This window comes from Homalodisca vitripennis, chromosome 4 (assembly GCF_021130785.1).
Source record: "Homalodisca vitripennis isolate AUS2020 chromosome 4, UT_GWSS_2.1, whole genome shotgun sequence".
NCBI lineage: Eukaryota > Metazoa > Arthropoda > Insecta > Hemiptera > Cicadellidae > Homalodisca > Homalodisca vitripennis.
This window is the reverse complement of record NC_060210.1, coordinates 152,544,936-152,562,347: the sequence shown is the minus strand read 5'-3', so window position 1 is coordinate 152,562,347 and position 17,412 is coordinate 152,544,936. Positions and strand designations below refer to the sequence as shown.

The window sequence follows — 17,412 nt, the reverse complement described above, 5'->3', positions numbered from 1 at the left end:
TGATGACTTAATGGTAAGGTGATCAAACGCAAAAGGCATTCTCATCCACTCCACTTCGGACCGCACCGCCGCTAGACACGAACGTATATTACGCAACTCCATAAAGTAATCCCTGTGCACAGTGTACCCCGTTTCCTTCAGGGATGAAACTCGGGACCCGTATTAATTGATACTTGTACGTGTGTGAATAAAATGTATTTATCCTGATTGCTATGTATAGACACATTTTTGTTGCAGAATATTATCTGTCTACTATAAATTAGGCTACTAGACTGAAAAGCTGCATTTTAATAATAATTATTATTTTACTCTTGTATTACTAACTTGTAAATGATATGATTCCAGATAAATCCGTATACCAGAACTTTGTTCGATTGGTTGTAAAAAATATGAGAACACCACCTTTGCCACCAGTTCAGTTACCTCCATTCTACATAGTGATTAAGAAGAGGAAAATATGGTTTACATTGGCATGGTAATATTACGCAGTACTAAATTTGTATGCACTGGAATAGGGAAGTTAGGTATACTATAACCTATAACTTCTCTATCAATACTAAGTCCGTACTACTTGAAAACTGAAAATAAGATTTAATTAAACAACTAAATCTGGAAATACATTGCGGAATCGATTTCTACGATTGATACATCAGTGAAAAGCTCGCACTCCTCAAAATGTATAGAAACCAAAGTATTACTTCTGAAATGTTCATGACAACTAGTATGAAAAATCACTCTGATGTATGCTGTCGTACTTAATTATAACCTAAATTAGAATAAAATAAATATTTGTTATAAACACGTCACTAGCATGAGATGTTTTTGCACTTTTTAATATCAAACAATAATTTTTATTCAAACTGTACATTTTATAATAATATGCATTTGAATGCCACCGATATGGGCCGGAGGTTTTGACCAAAACTTTAATTTATTACATTACACATAATGCATTGAGAATAAGATATCCATCGTACAATATACGATTTTCTTATAAGAAGGTTACCTGGTATCAATATAAGTATTTAAGATCGTAAGATGGTGTCACTATTACTTTGATTTTTTACCAATCTGATCAGCTACAAACGATACAGCTAGTGTATCCACTAAATTGTGAGCTGACACATATAAAGTGTCAATGCAAATTAATTTAGTTAGTTTACATTTCTAGTATTACTGCCAATAGATAACAAATACTATATTGTAAACGTTCTATTGCTTAAATATGATTTGCTATACAGTTTTAAATGGTAATTTAATTTATGTACAGCGCATTCTGCTGTTTCTGTACTTGATTGAAAAAGGAGATCAGGCCATCTCACTCACAAATTTCATATCTGATTGGCCTTCTTAACGTGTTACAGATTTTGTTTTATGACGATGGTTATGACATTACTGTTCCTACATCTTATCTGTTGAAAATAATAAGTTTATATGGTATATTTATTGATATTATATTTCAACCAAAGTTGTTACGAAATAAAATTGGAATATAATTTAGTAGCCCTGCAAAACTGAAACTCCTTATTTTTATACAAGCCACATATATGTATATATATATATATATATATATATATATATATATATATATATATATATATATATATATAATATAAACATATAATACACACAATATATATTGTGTTTATTATATGTATATAATATATATACATATAATAAAAATTAAACTGCTACAGATTTACGTTATTTATTCTGTAAGACAAAGTTCCATGAAGACCCATGGAACTCGGTTGAGTGTTAGCGAAAACTATCTTTTCACTAGATATATTGATAGCGAACCCACTAGGAGGAATGACACTATTCAATTTCTGTTTTTCTGTCTCGCAAAATATCGGACTTTATCATGTGTGTTCCAAATTAGAATATATATTCCTAGTATTTTTGAAGCCATTATAAGTCTAAAATATTATGAATTTCTCTATCAAATGGTAAAGTGTTGTCAAAGTTTTATGCATAATCTGAGTAGATGAGGTAATCCAGAATTATGGAAAACATATGTTCCGTTGCTCCAAGAATCCTCATTGTTTTGTTGTGGAAAGTCCTTATAACTTTTTACGGAAATTTCCTAATATAAATTGATTTTATTATACAAACTTTCATCCTTAACTTTGTGTTATTCAGCGTAATTGTCTACAAAATAAAACATTTTGTTAATAATTTTGCTTATAAAAATTTACAAGGCTACTGTTATAACTGTTTCAGGATATTTTGTATTGCTGCAATTTTTGTATCTGCTTATTTTGTGATGCTTTATGGATTGAAACTTGGTCCAGTAAAAAGTAAAGAATGGCTTTCGACAGTATTAGCCTCTTCAGGGGCAGACACGTTTGTTTCAAGCCCAATCAAGATAATATTCTTCGCTATTGCCTTGACTATGGTATTCCAGGTAAGTGTTAATCAAATAAATTAATATATACATTTATATAATTAACCTTATTACTCGTATATAAATGTAAGGTGCTACTATTTATGTATTTTTGTAGAGTAATTTTAGAACTTTATTCCTTATCTAAGTGGACTTAAATATGCGCTGCTGTTTCACCAACAACTTTGTTTCTCGAAAATGAACTGAGCGAATGAGGATTATTCTTCAGGAAAGGGCAGAATATGAGAAATAGAAAAAGTTTAATTAATATTGAGACTATTATAAAAATATTAATATTGGTCTTATAATGGTCTTTTTATTATTGTAAATAGGCTGCTACACAATGTCTAAGAAAACAAAATTCAGTAACTTCACATTCAAAATTTAGTTAATGTAGTAAAATTAATTAATAGGTATATCTTGTTTCCAAAATGTTGAAATAAAAAGTGTTTTTACTTTTGTTATGATTTGACTCTTTATATGAAAACAAATATTCAAAATAGTAGTTATATTAATTGAACATATGATTGTATTGTCATTTTACAATGTTACACGGAACAGTTGATTACATTTAACGGGCTCTTTCAATTAATATTTTAGAACGCAATGACTCAGATGGGATTTGTAACCGTTTTAGAAACCAGTAGGACGTAGTCCGGAGGCCTTTTCCATGTAAAAATAAACCTATATTTATCCCAGGGGCCCTAAGAATGTTCAGGGAACATTTTAGTAAAATCGGTTAAATAATTTATGTGTCAAAGCAAAACAAACAAACTAAGCACTTTCACATTTATATTATTATTAGGATATGGTTTTCTGAGTATGTTTATTCTTATTAAATATATATTTCAAATATAATTTTAATTTGAGAATTAACTTGTTTACCATATATTTTCCATGTTTGTTTACTTTAATGAAGTGAAGCATTACGACTTTTTTACAAGGTTAAATTAACTTTTACAGAACTCGGACAAAAAGATAGCAGTCATTAATGAGTCCCTCATCGATAAAGCGGATAACTCGTTGATTTACTTGATTTTTTTTTGTAGCAATTTAGATTCAGTTTTATGAAATAATAATAATGCAGAGATCAAAAATGTATTGCTTAAAAGCAGGTGTTAGAAAACTATATTTCTATAGTATGTATTTTACCATATTTCCGTTAATACTAACTGATGATACCAAAACCGGCGAACACATTTTTGAAATGTTATTTTGTGGAAGTAATAAAAAGTTTATCAACAGTAAACACATTGTATATAGTCTTCACATTGTTTTATTTTGTTTAGAGGATGTATGAAGTAAATACCCATGCAGTCAGCTACAAGGAAGCTATGCGTTTAACCTTTGAAAATAACGAAGAGCATCTAGCCGAAGTATTAGCTAAAAGAGAACTTCCGATGTACGCTCCACTTACTCAAGCAAAGAGATATGTACGTACTATTCTTAATAGTATGAAAGGAATACAATTATTTAATGTTAGTGAAAACCATGTTTTATTCTGAACATTTAAAATCATAATTCTAATTCTAACTTCGAACCCAATAAATATTACTCTTATTTTAAATCTATTATAAAAATATTCTAGTGCAAAGAGACATCTTTTTCATTTATACACAAATGTTATAACTTTCAGAGATAATTTTATGAAACCTTTTTTAATATTCGACTGTTGTACTCGTTTGTGCCTTTTCCCGCTTGAGAGCAAGAGACATGAAAATCAAGACATTGATGTTTTTGAAAAATTATGTAACAATTCACACGAAACTATATCTGTTCATGTTGCACAAATTAAATATTTATTACTGAATAGGTCATCAAGTATCTGGGTTAATTGACAATTATAACTATGAGACATTGGCATTTTTGAACCAAAGTTATTGTAAACATATTTTGTAGTGTCCGTAGAAGGTACATAAGACATATAATTGCGGGATTATAATGTTTAAATCAAAATTGTGTATACAGTAAATTAAAATAAAAGACACTGCATTATTAGTTTCAAAATAGTAAAGGATAAGAACTTTTAGAATCTTGTTGTTGAAATAATACAAAACAGTGTAGCGAGTATCATTATCATATTAGTTAAAACATACTGTAAAATGTAATAAAATAACCTTTTAATAAAATTTTTACATTTGTTTCTTGTATAGGAAATGATCCGAAAGAAACAGTTGAGGAAGGATTGGTTTGATCTACTAGACTTTGTCATATCCGCGTTCTTCGTCATAGTTGTTTGTACTATCATCTCTAGACTGTGGAGTTCCCGATATCGCACAAACAATCAACTGCATACGGTAATGACAAGATCTCACTACATTAACTTGGGAGCTGTTAACTTCTATTCTATTTCCAACATTAATCAGTAAGTATTACTGTATTAGTCATATTATAATGTTTAAATTAACAAATATCCTTTATTTTTATTTTCTTTAATTTATTTAGCCCTACAGTTTTGCATATCCGAACATTATAAGATAACATAAATTTATTGTGTAATTTGCATATTTTCCTTCAAGAGTATCAAAAAGTTAGGGGTCCCAAGGAATATGTGAGAACAAACCATTTCTGTGTGGATATGATAATTGGCTAGGAGGTTGATGGGAGCCTATACTGCCTTTAGCTAGTCCACGGGTGCCAATATTATTGCTATAGCAATACTTTATCCATTTATATAAGCAATGGAAAATAGGTAATAATTGAGAGTTGAAATTTAAAATGCGTACGTAAGATTTTGCATGAAATAGCTAATTAATATAAATTCACTTATTGCTATCTTGTTATGGAGACGTATGTTACACAACAAGAATAACTAATATAATAAATTATTCTTTTGCACTTTCTGGACAGGTAGAGGACAGTATGGATACTAATTCAATCATTTACATTGAATTGATGGGTTTACAAAGAAAGACTATTGTATTGCTTACTATTTGGAGGTTCTATTTTTAATGAAAAACGAATAAGAATTTATATTGTAAACCCAATATACAAGAAGAAAATAACAACAAAACTATAAAAGATATGTAACTGATAAAACTGTAATTGCCCAAGTCTGCATTTATAAACTTTGTTTGTTCAGAATGGAAAAGTATTTGGAGTACACATTCATGTATGCAGCATACAACACAAGATGGTATAATGACGTCAAGTTTGTGAAGAAGAATGAAGAGATGAACGTGACACAGGGTATTGTTTTACATTCTGCCAACAATTTAACTTTTTATTAATTGAAGGTTTATCCTTGACGAGTTTGTTATAGTTGTTTGGAGAAGTGTTGGGTACAGCCAAAGCTAATAGACTATTACTTGCATGTAGGGAACACAGCTGATTAGCAAGAGAGTTACGTATGTATATTCACAATTCCGAGATTGCGAGTTAATTTCGTGAGTTTAGGGCATTCATTTGGTTAGTTTACAAGATATAATAGCGGTTGGAAAGGATTACTCCTTCTGTTTACTAGGCAAAAAACTATAATTTTGAAATGTATTCTTTCTATACGCAGTGAAAATTAATTGTCTAACAACTAGAAATAATAAATAATAAAATTTTATGAATATGTGGATTAATTTATAATAGAAATGGAAATTGGTTATTTGTTTTATTCTGTATAACATTTTCAGCTCAATTATATGAAAGTTTGTAGCAGTTTGAAATGAAACGTGATAAATTTTAGGTTAGGTGTCAGAGAGGACTTAATATTTCTAACCTCGCCAATGGAATATATTTTACGTTGAATTCAATAAAGGCAATTTTCATTTAATTTAATTTTATAAATTACTTACACGAACAAGTATATTTATTCTGCCAAAAAGTTATTAATTATACAAAGAGTACTAAAATAGTTTTGGTGTCAAGACGTCATCAATCGCTAACGTACAATAATGTTGTAAAAATTTAAAATACTAAGCGTAACTAATTCTAAATTTATCGAATAAAAAAGACACCTAGTATAAAGAAAAATTAAAGAATTCCAGTAGGCAATAGAATAACTTTACTCTCTATTCAAAAGAACAGAAAGGTCTATGATCCAAACCTGCCCCTATCTGTGGGCAAGAACTGTTTATCCTTAAGTGATTTAGTTAATATTTTATAATTTCTTTTAAAACTACTGTAATATTTTAATATAGTATTTCTAATTAATTTTAACAACAATAAGAATTTAAACAATTCAAACAAACGGGCTTTCAAAACTATTTTCATTGTTAGGCAATAATAAATTAAACTCCATAATTTTCCCAAATCATTTAAATCTACAATACACAAAATCTAATATAAATGGGCCAATTTACATTATCTTACCTTTTACCTGGATATAAAAACGGTTTAATGTAATTCTTTAATTGGTTACTTAGTTTGACGCACTTTGAGCGGATATGCGGATATTTAGACACAATAACAATACTTACATCACAATCAAACAATTATAGTAATAGCAAATAAGGATTTATGGTGAAGAGTCAGGGTATTCGCCTCACACGCACGCACCCCCACTCGCAGGAACGCCAAGGGTTGAGGCACCTGCCGTTTTCTGTCCCGTGTTATTTAGCAACATTTCAGACACTTGAATTTAGCAAACCTATATGACAAATGCAATGAAATTATGCTTTGTCAGGTATAATGTTTTCCCGTTATAATGTTCAGTATCTACATACAGTAATGACTGTAGAATAACTTTACAAATAACAAAAATATGAGTTTTATTGGGAAAGTTTACTTGGTGACTAACAGGACGGAAATGTTGCTGGATCTTAATCCCCTGAACTATTTTATTGGGAAGTTAATTTGGCGACAAACAAGACGGAAATGCTGGTGGGTCATAATCCCTTCACAGTTTTATTGGGGAAGTGCACTTGGTGACTAACGGGATGGAAATGCTGCCAGTTCATAATCCCCTGCAATTATTTGTATGTAGTGGCTACTTAAGTGTGGGTCTACCTGGATCTAACTGCAATCGCTTTCTTTTAATACTTTTGAGAAAGAGATTTAAATTTTTAATATTAAATGTCTGTGTAAAGGGTGTAAAATTAATCCCGGGACTGATTTATATAAAAAATAGTCATTACAGATAGAGCCACAAAACACAGTATTTTGGTCTATTAATACTTAAGATGCCGGAGGTAATGTTTGCCTAAGATAAAAGTAACACTTCAGTCCTAATGTGAAAAATTTCATGCATAACAAAGTAATAGCTGATTATAACAGCGTATATTTGGTACTTATCCTGCCACGTTTAACACGTTAGCTGCCATGAAGGTCAGATCTGACCGGCAGTAAACTACCTCTAAAGGCCGTGCTCATCTGACTGCCCAACCCTGTAATTGCCAAGTTTGGACAAGTACTTTTTTTACCTACTGTAAATGCTATGTTAATTAATAGTATTTTTTGTGTAAACTGCATTGAAATCTATTGAATATATAGACATTTGATCGTCGGCCAGATCTGGTCGGCACAACTTTTTTTATTTACAATTTTGTATTGAAAATACTACTGCTGGCCAGACCTGACCGTCTTTTGTTTTCTCTTTGTTGCGCGAGTATTTCGTCCACCAATGTTGATATTAGATGAAGCAGCTGATAAACAGCTGTCATCTACTGTCCTGCTCGCGCAACTATTCTTTTTCTGTGGCTGTAGCTAGCATTGCACGACGAGCATTCCCGCCAAATCTCTTTTACGTCTGCTAATAACTAGAGTTCATGTGTAGTCTTTTCTTTTTGGTTAGTGTGAACTAAACTTGAGTAAACGACTTCATCATGTGTAATAGAGATGTGAGTGATGACCGTATTCAAAGACTTTTGGACTGTCCAATGTCGAGTGAACCAGATCCTTATGACATTGAAAGTGAGCGAAACTTAGGTTATCTCAGTGGCTCAAGTGTTGACGACACGGATGAAGATCCGGACCTTTTGCCAAGCGAATCTGAGCATGAGAGTAGTGATGGTGAAGGTGAGTCTGCCATGGAAATGGAAACCAATGATGTGAACAGTGACGGTTCTGGTGTAAATGACGGTGAAGTGATGATCGATGAATGGACTGAATTCAAAGGTAGGCAACAGGATTTTCCTTTTACTCGTATTTCTGAGTATCATTTAAATATAGCCAATAATGCTAAGCCTGAAGATTATTATTCAGTTTTTCTTACTGACGAAATTATTCAAATGATAGTCATTGAGACAAACAGAAATGCCAGTAAAGTATTGCGAGAAACCAGATTGAGCCGCAGTAGCAGACTTAAATGGACTCCCACAGATGAGATAGAAATGAGAAAGTTCATTGGTATCCTCATATGGATGGGTTTGGCAAATCATCCCCGTATCACAGATTATTGGTCTGGCAACATTTTGTACAAGAATTCGGTTGCTTGTCAAGTTATGAGTAGGAACCGTTTTTAGCTGATGCTCCGCTTTTGGCATTTAACGACCATGCTGACGAAGAACTTGATGAGCGTATTTCAAAGAGATTATTCCTCGTATCAAGCATGAACGAAATTTTTTTGAACAAAAAATCTGCTGGCCAAGACCTTGTAATAGACGAGACCATGATTCCCTTCAGGGGGTGACTATCATTTCGACAGTATATACCAAACAAAGCTCACAAATTTGGGCTAAAGATTTTCAAAGTATTTGATCAGCTTGGGTATACCTATTGTATAAAAGTGTACACGGGTAAAGGGACAATTCAAAATGAAAATAATGAACTAGTTTCAACCTCAGTGGTCATGGAGCTCATGGAAAATCACTTGGATAAGGGACAAATCTTATACGTCGACAACTACTACACATCAGTACAACTTGTGCCTGGTGGGTACTGTAAGGGCAAACAGTAAGGTCTCCCTGCCGAAGTTATGAAAGCACAAATAAAAAAAAGGAGAAATGAAGGCACTTGAAAATGCAGATGGAATTGTAGTCACAAAATGGAAGGACAAGAGAGAAGTGAGAATGCTTTCCACCACGTTCTTACAGAAAGAAAAGACAAAAAAGGTAATGCCATATTCAAGCCATTAGTGATAGTTGAGTAAAACAAGCGAAAGATGGGAATCGATGTATCTGACCAACTATCATCGTATGGCACTGCTGTTAGAAAATCAAGAAGGTTGTACCACTAAGCAGCCGAAGAAATAATCCTCGGGACTGCTGTTGTGAACACTTGGCTGGCCTACCCGGATGCAGTGAAGGCAAGACCTATAGCTTGAGGACGTCAGAAAAACACTGCATGTTCATAACGTTCAAAGAGAATATTGCAATTTCACTAATAGGTCTGGAAAATAACGCTATTACTACTGTACAAGGTACTGGTCACCATTATCTGACTGTATCTCAAAACTTTACTGGAGAGGGAAAAGCTAATAAACACAGGATCAGAAGGTACTGCAGCAAATTGTGCTACAAGCAAGCTGTACAACTAAAAGAACGTAATGCGGCCAAGAAACTGGGTAAAGTGAACACATTTTGTGATCAGTGTCCCGAAAAGCCATATTTGTGTAAAGACTGTTTTCGAGCAATTCACAAATAAGGTATTTTTGGACAATAACTAAAACTAGTTATTAAACTAGTTTTGTGGTCCCCATCCATAAATCCTCTGATATCTCGGATGTTAAGAATTATAGACCAATAGTTATTCAACCAGCGCTGGGCAAGGTCTTTGAAGCCTTAGTACTTGATCGAATCAGTTTCAGCTGCAAAAGTCTCTTAAACTCCGAACAGCATGGGTTTTCACGGGGAAGATCAATCACTACGAATCTTGTTCTATACGACCATTATATTCGATCTTCCTTCAGTGCCGGCTATCAGGTTGATAGTATCTACTTGGACTTTAGCAAAGCCTTCGACACCGTGAGTCATCGTCATCTGGTTGCGAAACTACGTGCCTATGGGTTTATGGGCAGCCTCCTACGCTGGCTTCATTCATACCTTACCGATCGGATGTTAATGGTTAGATCTTCTGGTGTTTTTCCCAGCCCTTTCATGCTTCATCGGGTGTCCCCCAAGGTTCACATCTCGGCCCCTTTCTCTTTTGCATCTTTCTAAGAGACATTACCAAATGTATCAGTTCTGACTACCTTATGTTTGCCGATGATATCAAAATCTTTACTTCTGTTAGTTCCATTGATGACTGCCACAGACTTCAGGTCAGTCTGCGTAGTATCTACGATTGGTGTGGTTGGAACAGCATGAAACTTAATATTAAGAAATGTCACGCCATATCCTTTCATCGTTCCGCTGGATTCATCCACTTTGAGTACTCGCTTGATGGTTAATCGTTGGAGAGAGCTTATTCCACACGTGAGTTAGGTGTTATCCTGTCTGCCAACCTGAGCCCAAATGACCACATAGACTCAATCATTAACAAGGCTTCTCGGATGCTCGGATTTGTTATCAGGACTTCAAGAAGGGGAATTAGCATCGAAGCAATGAAAACAGTGTATGTGTCCTTGGTGAGATCTGTATTAGAGTTTGGCAGTGTGGTGTGGCCACCTTATCAACTAGGTCAGATTCAAAGACTGCAGCGAATTCAGGATAGGTTTGTGCGTGTGGTTGGAGTCAGATTGGGTTTTGAGTATTGGATGTCCCGGTGCGTGCTGGGGAGGAGTTTCTGGGCCTAAATCCTGTCATTGTGAGAAGGCAGTTGCACGACCTGACATTTCTTCAGAGGGTGCTTTTTGGTGATCTGGACTGCCCTGCCTTGCTTCGCTTGATCAACATCAGAGTTCCTGGCCGGACTCGCTCCGCGGACTTCTTCTGCCGTCCCTCATGTTCTACCATCCATGAATTGAACAGCGTTATCCCTCGTCTGCACAGGCTTGGAAATCTGGTCTCCGCGAACTATGATTTCTTCTACGACAGCACCTCTAGTCTGAGGAATTTATTCCTATCCTTAGAGCACTGACTTCCGAAATCTATAACCAATAGCGGCATTTAACTGATTTCGGGTGTATTTAATTAACTAAGCTCATATCTGTCTTTATTATTTATTGTATTGTATTTATTCTAATCGTCTCTTAGGCTATTGTGTATTCGGCATCTTCTGTTATTACTTATTTAAATTGTTATGTATTTATATTTTCCGTAACATGTTCAAGTTTGTCGCGTATTTATAGTGGTTACTAGTATATGTTACATTGTTAATTTTTCATAGTCTATTAGTGTTATCGTTGTCTATCATTATGTTGTTATCAATTGTTTTCGTTTCTGGTTTTTGGTGTCACTCATATATCTAGTTATGTTATTTTCATTCAAGTATCTAGCTTTTTACTGTACAATTTTGTTAATGTTACTTATTAGTGTTTTCGTTGTATATCTTATGTTGTAATCAATTGTATTCGTTTCTGGTATTTAGTGTCACTCATCTATCCAGTTATGTTATTTTCATTAAGTATCTAGCTTTTTACTATACAATCTTGTTAATATTACTTATTATATATTTATACATACTTTAATTGTAGTCATGATGGCTTTTATTTTATTATTGCAGGCAGCCAGCTGCAAACTGTGTTTAGTTTTGTAATTGGCGTATTGCCGTGAATAAATAAATAAATAAGTCATGTAATTATTACCAATAATTACCAATTTTGCACACAACTTTAATTATACTCGTATTTGTTTAGTTTACAGCAAATGGTTTTAAAAGAAATACACGCATTTTGCTTTGATAGAATTAGGTTAGAGTTGGTTTACTCTGTACAACATGTGTAAAAATTAAACTAAAAATTAGTTAAACCATGATTGTTTTTTTTTTATCGCTAAACAGTTACTCTAACACGTACAGTATGTTTCAAACAAGAAAATTAATTTATCTTGTAAGTAACTAAATGATTATTATATCTAATAAATACTGCCGGTCATTTCTGGCCGACACATTACCATGACAACAAGGTCAATTTCAGGAGTGTAAATTTAGCACGATAAAGAAAGAGGACAACACTGGAGATGTTCCGTGTAATAACAACAACATGGCACACCGCTAATAGTTCTTCAGAGCGACCGCAGATCTCACTACATGTGAAACAAACATAACCTAAAATAACCTTGCATTTTAAAGTTGCTGGTCAGATATGGCCGACACGAAAGCTTACCATGACATACGGTGCCGGCTAGATCTGACCTATGTGGCATTCAAGTGAAAGATCAAAAATATGACTTGGCAGCAAACGTGTTAATATTAATCCCATCGTACTTTTCTTAAAAGAGGTCTTTAATTACTTTTATTTATTTTTGAGGTTTGCAATACAAGTGAGGCATGAACAAGACATTAAAAAGACGTAATGTTAAAATTTGGCCTGTTATAACCAAGTTTTACGTTGTGCTTTAACTTTTGGAAATCAGCAGAGTAACATTAAGTATCCCTTATGCGAAAGTGGGCTGACAACCGGCTGCTAAGGAAAAATAAATAAACCTAAATTTTGTTTTACTAATCCAAATCTGCAATTTGTTTTAAAAAATTTTCTGTCACTATTGCAATTATTTTTCACAGATAAAACTAAAATAATACCAAATCTGAAACATTTTGGTTAGACCAAACATTACTTCATAAAAATAAAGACATTTTACTTAACATACTTCTCAACGTATGTCCCCATTACATCCCCTTTCCTCTGATTCCTTGCAGGCCATCACACTAGCAGCCCTTGTATTGTTCTAAGTACGTGTTTAAACACTGTTTTATGTGTTTTATTAACTTAATTGAAGGTTTTTAGAAATATTTGTATTAGTTAAATAATATAAAGCTGCCCCGGGACTTTTTTGACACCCTGTTTAGTCATACACTTGTTTAACACATAACGCTTATTTAACAGTACTTTACATGTGTGTCGATTTATTTTAAGTTTGCATTTATTTTCACTTTCTCCAAAATTAGCGTGCTTTACGTTTAAATTTTCTAAGAGGAAGGTTCTCTAGCGATTAAAAGAACAATAAGGTTGTGTGACTATGAAATGCAAATTGGCTCTCGGCTTACGACTATTCATCACTTAATTTCCCTGTTACTAACCTTTGTAGAATAGGAAAAATGGTGTTTTCCAATTCAATGGCATTGCAGGGACCAGAAAACCGTTATTACTAGGAAAATAGGATTCCTTGCATAGCAGAGAAACCGCCATGCAAGTACGGTAGGACTTACTATTGGGGAGGGGTGTTAGATTCCCGTCAAAAGTCTGTGGTGGTTAATAAGAAGTATCATCTAGGCCTTCAAAACAATCATTTTAAATAGAAGAGGATTTTCCTTATTATTTTCTCTTATGATTTTTTATTTAAATCTTTAATTTATAGGAAATACAAGACACATCTTATCAGCAAACCTGGATAGAGATTTGAAAATAACCAAAGTACAGAAAATCTATCCAAGAATCTCTACCTAAAATTAAACAGTATGACAAAGCATCTTAGTGTAGTTTTCTTGTATGATTACAGATTTGAAGATCGGGGCGTACTGGCTATCAGACTTTACTGGGATAGTGTTAGGACTGCCCTTGTTGAGGCAGCTCCGCGTACACACAAGTAAGGTCAAAACATAAAAAGCGTAGAACGCGAATGAGAGAAAGATACGAAAATCATCTCCTCTATTATAATTCTTATAGTATTCTGTACAGATGAATTTTGGAAGGATTTATACAAAACTAATTTAATTATTATATTATACTAAATATACTATTATAATATATATATATATATATATATATATATATATATATATATATATATATACTTTATATTCCACAACACAAGTTGTATTACGTATTGAAATTTTAAAATAGTACTACATAGTAAGTACTTATATTTTGCCTGCCGACTTGGCTCCTCTGACAAGAAGAAATAATCAAAGCATTTGTTATTCTAAGGACTTTGACGTAATGTGTGTAAATATCCTAATATCTGTATGTAGTAAATAGAACTTAAAGTTTATTTGAGTATCTGCTCTTATTTATATCACGATATTCACACATACAATATAGTGTGTATATATATAGGATATATATATATATATATTAATATATATACACTATATTGTATGTGTGAATATCGTGATTTAAATAAGAGCAGATACTCAAATAAACTTTAAGTTCTATTTACTACATACAGATATTAGGATATTTACACACATTACGTCAAAGTCCTTAGAATAACAAATGCTTTGATTATTTCCTTGATATATATATATATATATATATATATATATATATATATATATATATATATTTATAAGTTGTTTATAGGTTTAACTGCAATTGGCTTTAAGCGTATTTTTTTAAATGTTTTATCACAGGATAAAATCCATTTACCATTTAACAAAATATTATCAATTACTCTATTCTCCAACTTATATTTATAGTATTAAATAAATAACAGTAATATTCTTTATTAATTAAGAATCATATTCAGTTACAGGCATACTGTGTTATAAGATACTGAGATTCAGTATTTGGTATCTATAAAAAAATACCTCCAATACCGCCAGTATCAGGTTTCCTAGTCATTAAAGAAAAGAACCTTTCTGCTTGCACTTAATTTCCAGTTTTACCTATCGAACTCAAAGTTAATGCAGTGCCCTCTCATACTTGCATGTTCCCTAGCCTCTTGAACAATAGGTCTCTAAAATACACGGGATTCAGGATCCCTGGAACACCAAGTGTTATACATTTTGTAACATATAACTATATCAAATATCTGACATCATTTTATTCATCCATCGTAATTAACAAACATTAAACAAAGAAGTACTCAGTTTGTTTACAAATAAGTACCCTGTTATTTTCTCCTTGCCATTGTGATTACCCATAAAACCAATGAGATAAATGTGTAATACTGCTCAGCTAAATCTCATGGAGTGACGTACACCACCGTCATAATCAGTATTGACTTTATAGAAAGGAGAAAGATTCTTTAAAAAAAGTCTATATTTCAGTTCATTTTCAAGATATTTTGTCAACAGACAGACATAACAGAGATTTTTCAAACCCTTGAGTGATTGGAGTGCTAACACTCTGCATATAAACTTTTAGATATCTTATATTGTAGTTGCTACAGTTTGCTTAAAACGTATTATTGTGTTTCGTCTCTTGGGCACCTACCTGCATTTACAATTCTCCCTCTCTATATTTATTATTTATTATTAAAATTAACACAAAAGAATTTAAAATTAGTTTACACAGTAAAAATATTATACAATTTTCTTATTTTTCTATTATAAATAGCGATTTTTATTAATAAATTATATGCACTTATTAATTCGACAATATGACTTTAGATCTAATAGAACACGTAGGATATTTATTTAAGTAGCCATTTTTTTCTTACTCATTTATCGGTTTGTAAAAGTGATTTTCTTTTGATATAATATAGAACCATGTGGGAACCAAGTCAACCAAAATGCAAGCTGCATACCTGAACTCAGTAAATCGCATGCAGATACCGACGTTTATGCAGTGGGTTGGAAGTCTGCCCTCTATTCTGACGTATTGAAAAATAACTCTCCTTGGAAGTACATCAAAAAAGATTCAACATTCACATTTACACTGTTCAGATTATATGGTAAGTACGATAAATTAACTCACCACTTATAGGGAGTCTAAAACACCGTTTCAACCATAACAAGTATAAGGTTTCATCAGTTAAAATTCAAGCAGTGGATTACTGGACGTTTCTGAAAATTATTTGCCATGCATTAATATTCAAATAAATGAGAATATAAAGGTAAGTTATAAGTTTAATGAAGAACATGGTGCATAATCTGAGTTTTGTCATATTGTTAAAGTAAATACTATTTCTATTTATATTTATAAAAGGCAAATTACTATAAATTAATGTAATATACCAAAATTATAATTTGGAATGTTTAATAAATTCTTGCAATAGCCATACTTAGAATAGTAGTTTAGAAAAAAGGGCTTAAGTTTAGGATATTTAAATTTTTTTTACAGTAAAACTCATAAAAATGTATTGCTACAATATTCCACAACCTTGTGGAAACCAAGCTACAGTATACATTTCTGGCTTTGGTTATTTTTACAGGTTAGGTACTATTGGTCTAAAACAGCATTCTCGTTTTTGTTAAAACGAAGCAGGAGATTTTATATAACCTTCAATAATTTTTTTTCAAAATAAAGGATTTAAATATACGTTGTCTTAAGTATATTATGTATATGTGTGGAGAAGAATAATGAAAGGAAAAGACGAAAAACTGTTTCAAATTCCACTGAAGAAATAATTGAAGATACCATAAAAATATTTCATAAACCTCCAAATAGACTTCATAAGATTAAGTTTAATAGAGCAATTCATTAATCCTTTATAAATGTTTCATATCAATCTATCTTATTTTAATAAGATAAAAAAATATAGTATTGTAAAAGAAACATAGTTCAAATTGGATAAAATAAATTTCATTCTTAAATAAAAAAAACTTTAAAACACCATTAATGTTCTATCACTATGTTTAATACTTACCTGAACACTGTCCAAGTTTATAATATTTGTATGATGTACTATTCGGTAACATTAAAATGTAATTCGTATCAGAATCAAAATAAAACATTAAGATGTAGATACAAACGCAAAAAAGTATAACTTGGAACAAGTAGGCCTGTATTCAACCAGAATTTTTTATCATAATATATTTTTTAACACAGAAAAAACAAATATTTTTAACACATTTAGATATAATTGGTAACGGGAAATATTATTAATGTATAAAATTATTAATATAAAAGTTTAAATTCACATTGAAACTATTTAAATAATGAAATAATAACTGCAAGTGTTTTTTTAATATGATCTAAAGAACAAATAACATTCAAACGAATACTAAACAGCAACATAAAACGAGCTACGAAATATAGAATTGGCTATTTATAACCATTTTCATATACTTGCAGTTCCAAATCATCAAATAAATGGCTCATTTTATTCGAAAAAACTAAAATCAACGTCCAAATTATATTCATATAATACATTGAATAAGTGTATAAAATAATGAATTAACACCTTACTTAATAATTAATATTGTAAAATATGATGAAATAGTATTACATACCT

General features: G+C 31.9%; 1 protein-coding gene across 7 annotated transcripts in view; it reads left to right on the top strand.

Annotated features, from left to right (window-relative positions):
* LOC124360348 (polycystic kidney disease and receptor for egg jelly-related protein-like) overlaps positions 1-17,412 on the top strand; it is a 202,855-nt gene that overhangs the window by 171,830 nt on the left and 13,613 nt on the right. For all 7 annotated transcript variants that reach the window (XR_006922237.1, XR_006922234.1, XR_006922235.1 and 4 more), the window contains 7 exons: positions 346-475; positions 2,224-2,407; positions 3,676-3,819; positions 4,540-4,751; positions 5,469-5,575; positions 13,792-13,878; positions 15,721-15,909. Coding sequence is in view for 4 of the 7 variants with exons in the window: in XM_046813902.1 (XP_046669858.1) it covers positions 346-475; positions 2,224-2,407; positions 3,676-3,819; positions 4,540-4,751; positions 5,469-5,575; positions 13,792-13,878; positions 15,721-15,909 (1,053 nt within the window). In the remaining 3 variants the exon portion in view is untranslated. The remainder of the gene's footprint in view (positions 1-345; positions 476-2,223; positions 2,408-3,675; positions 3,820-4,539; positions 4,752-5,468; positions 5,576-13,791; positions 13,879-15,720; positions 15,910-17,412) is intronic.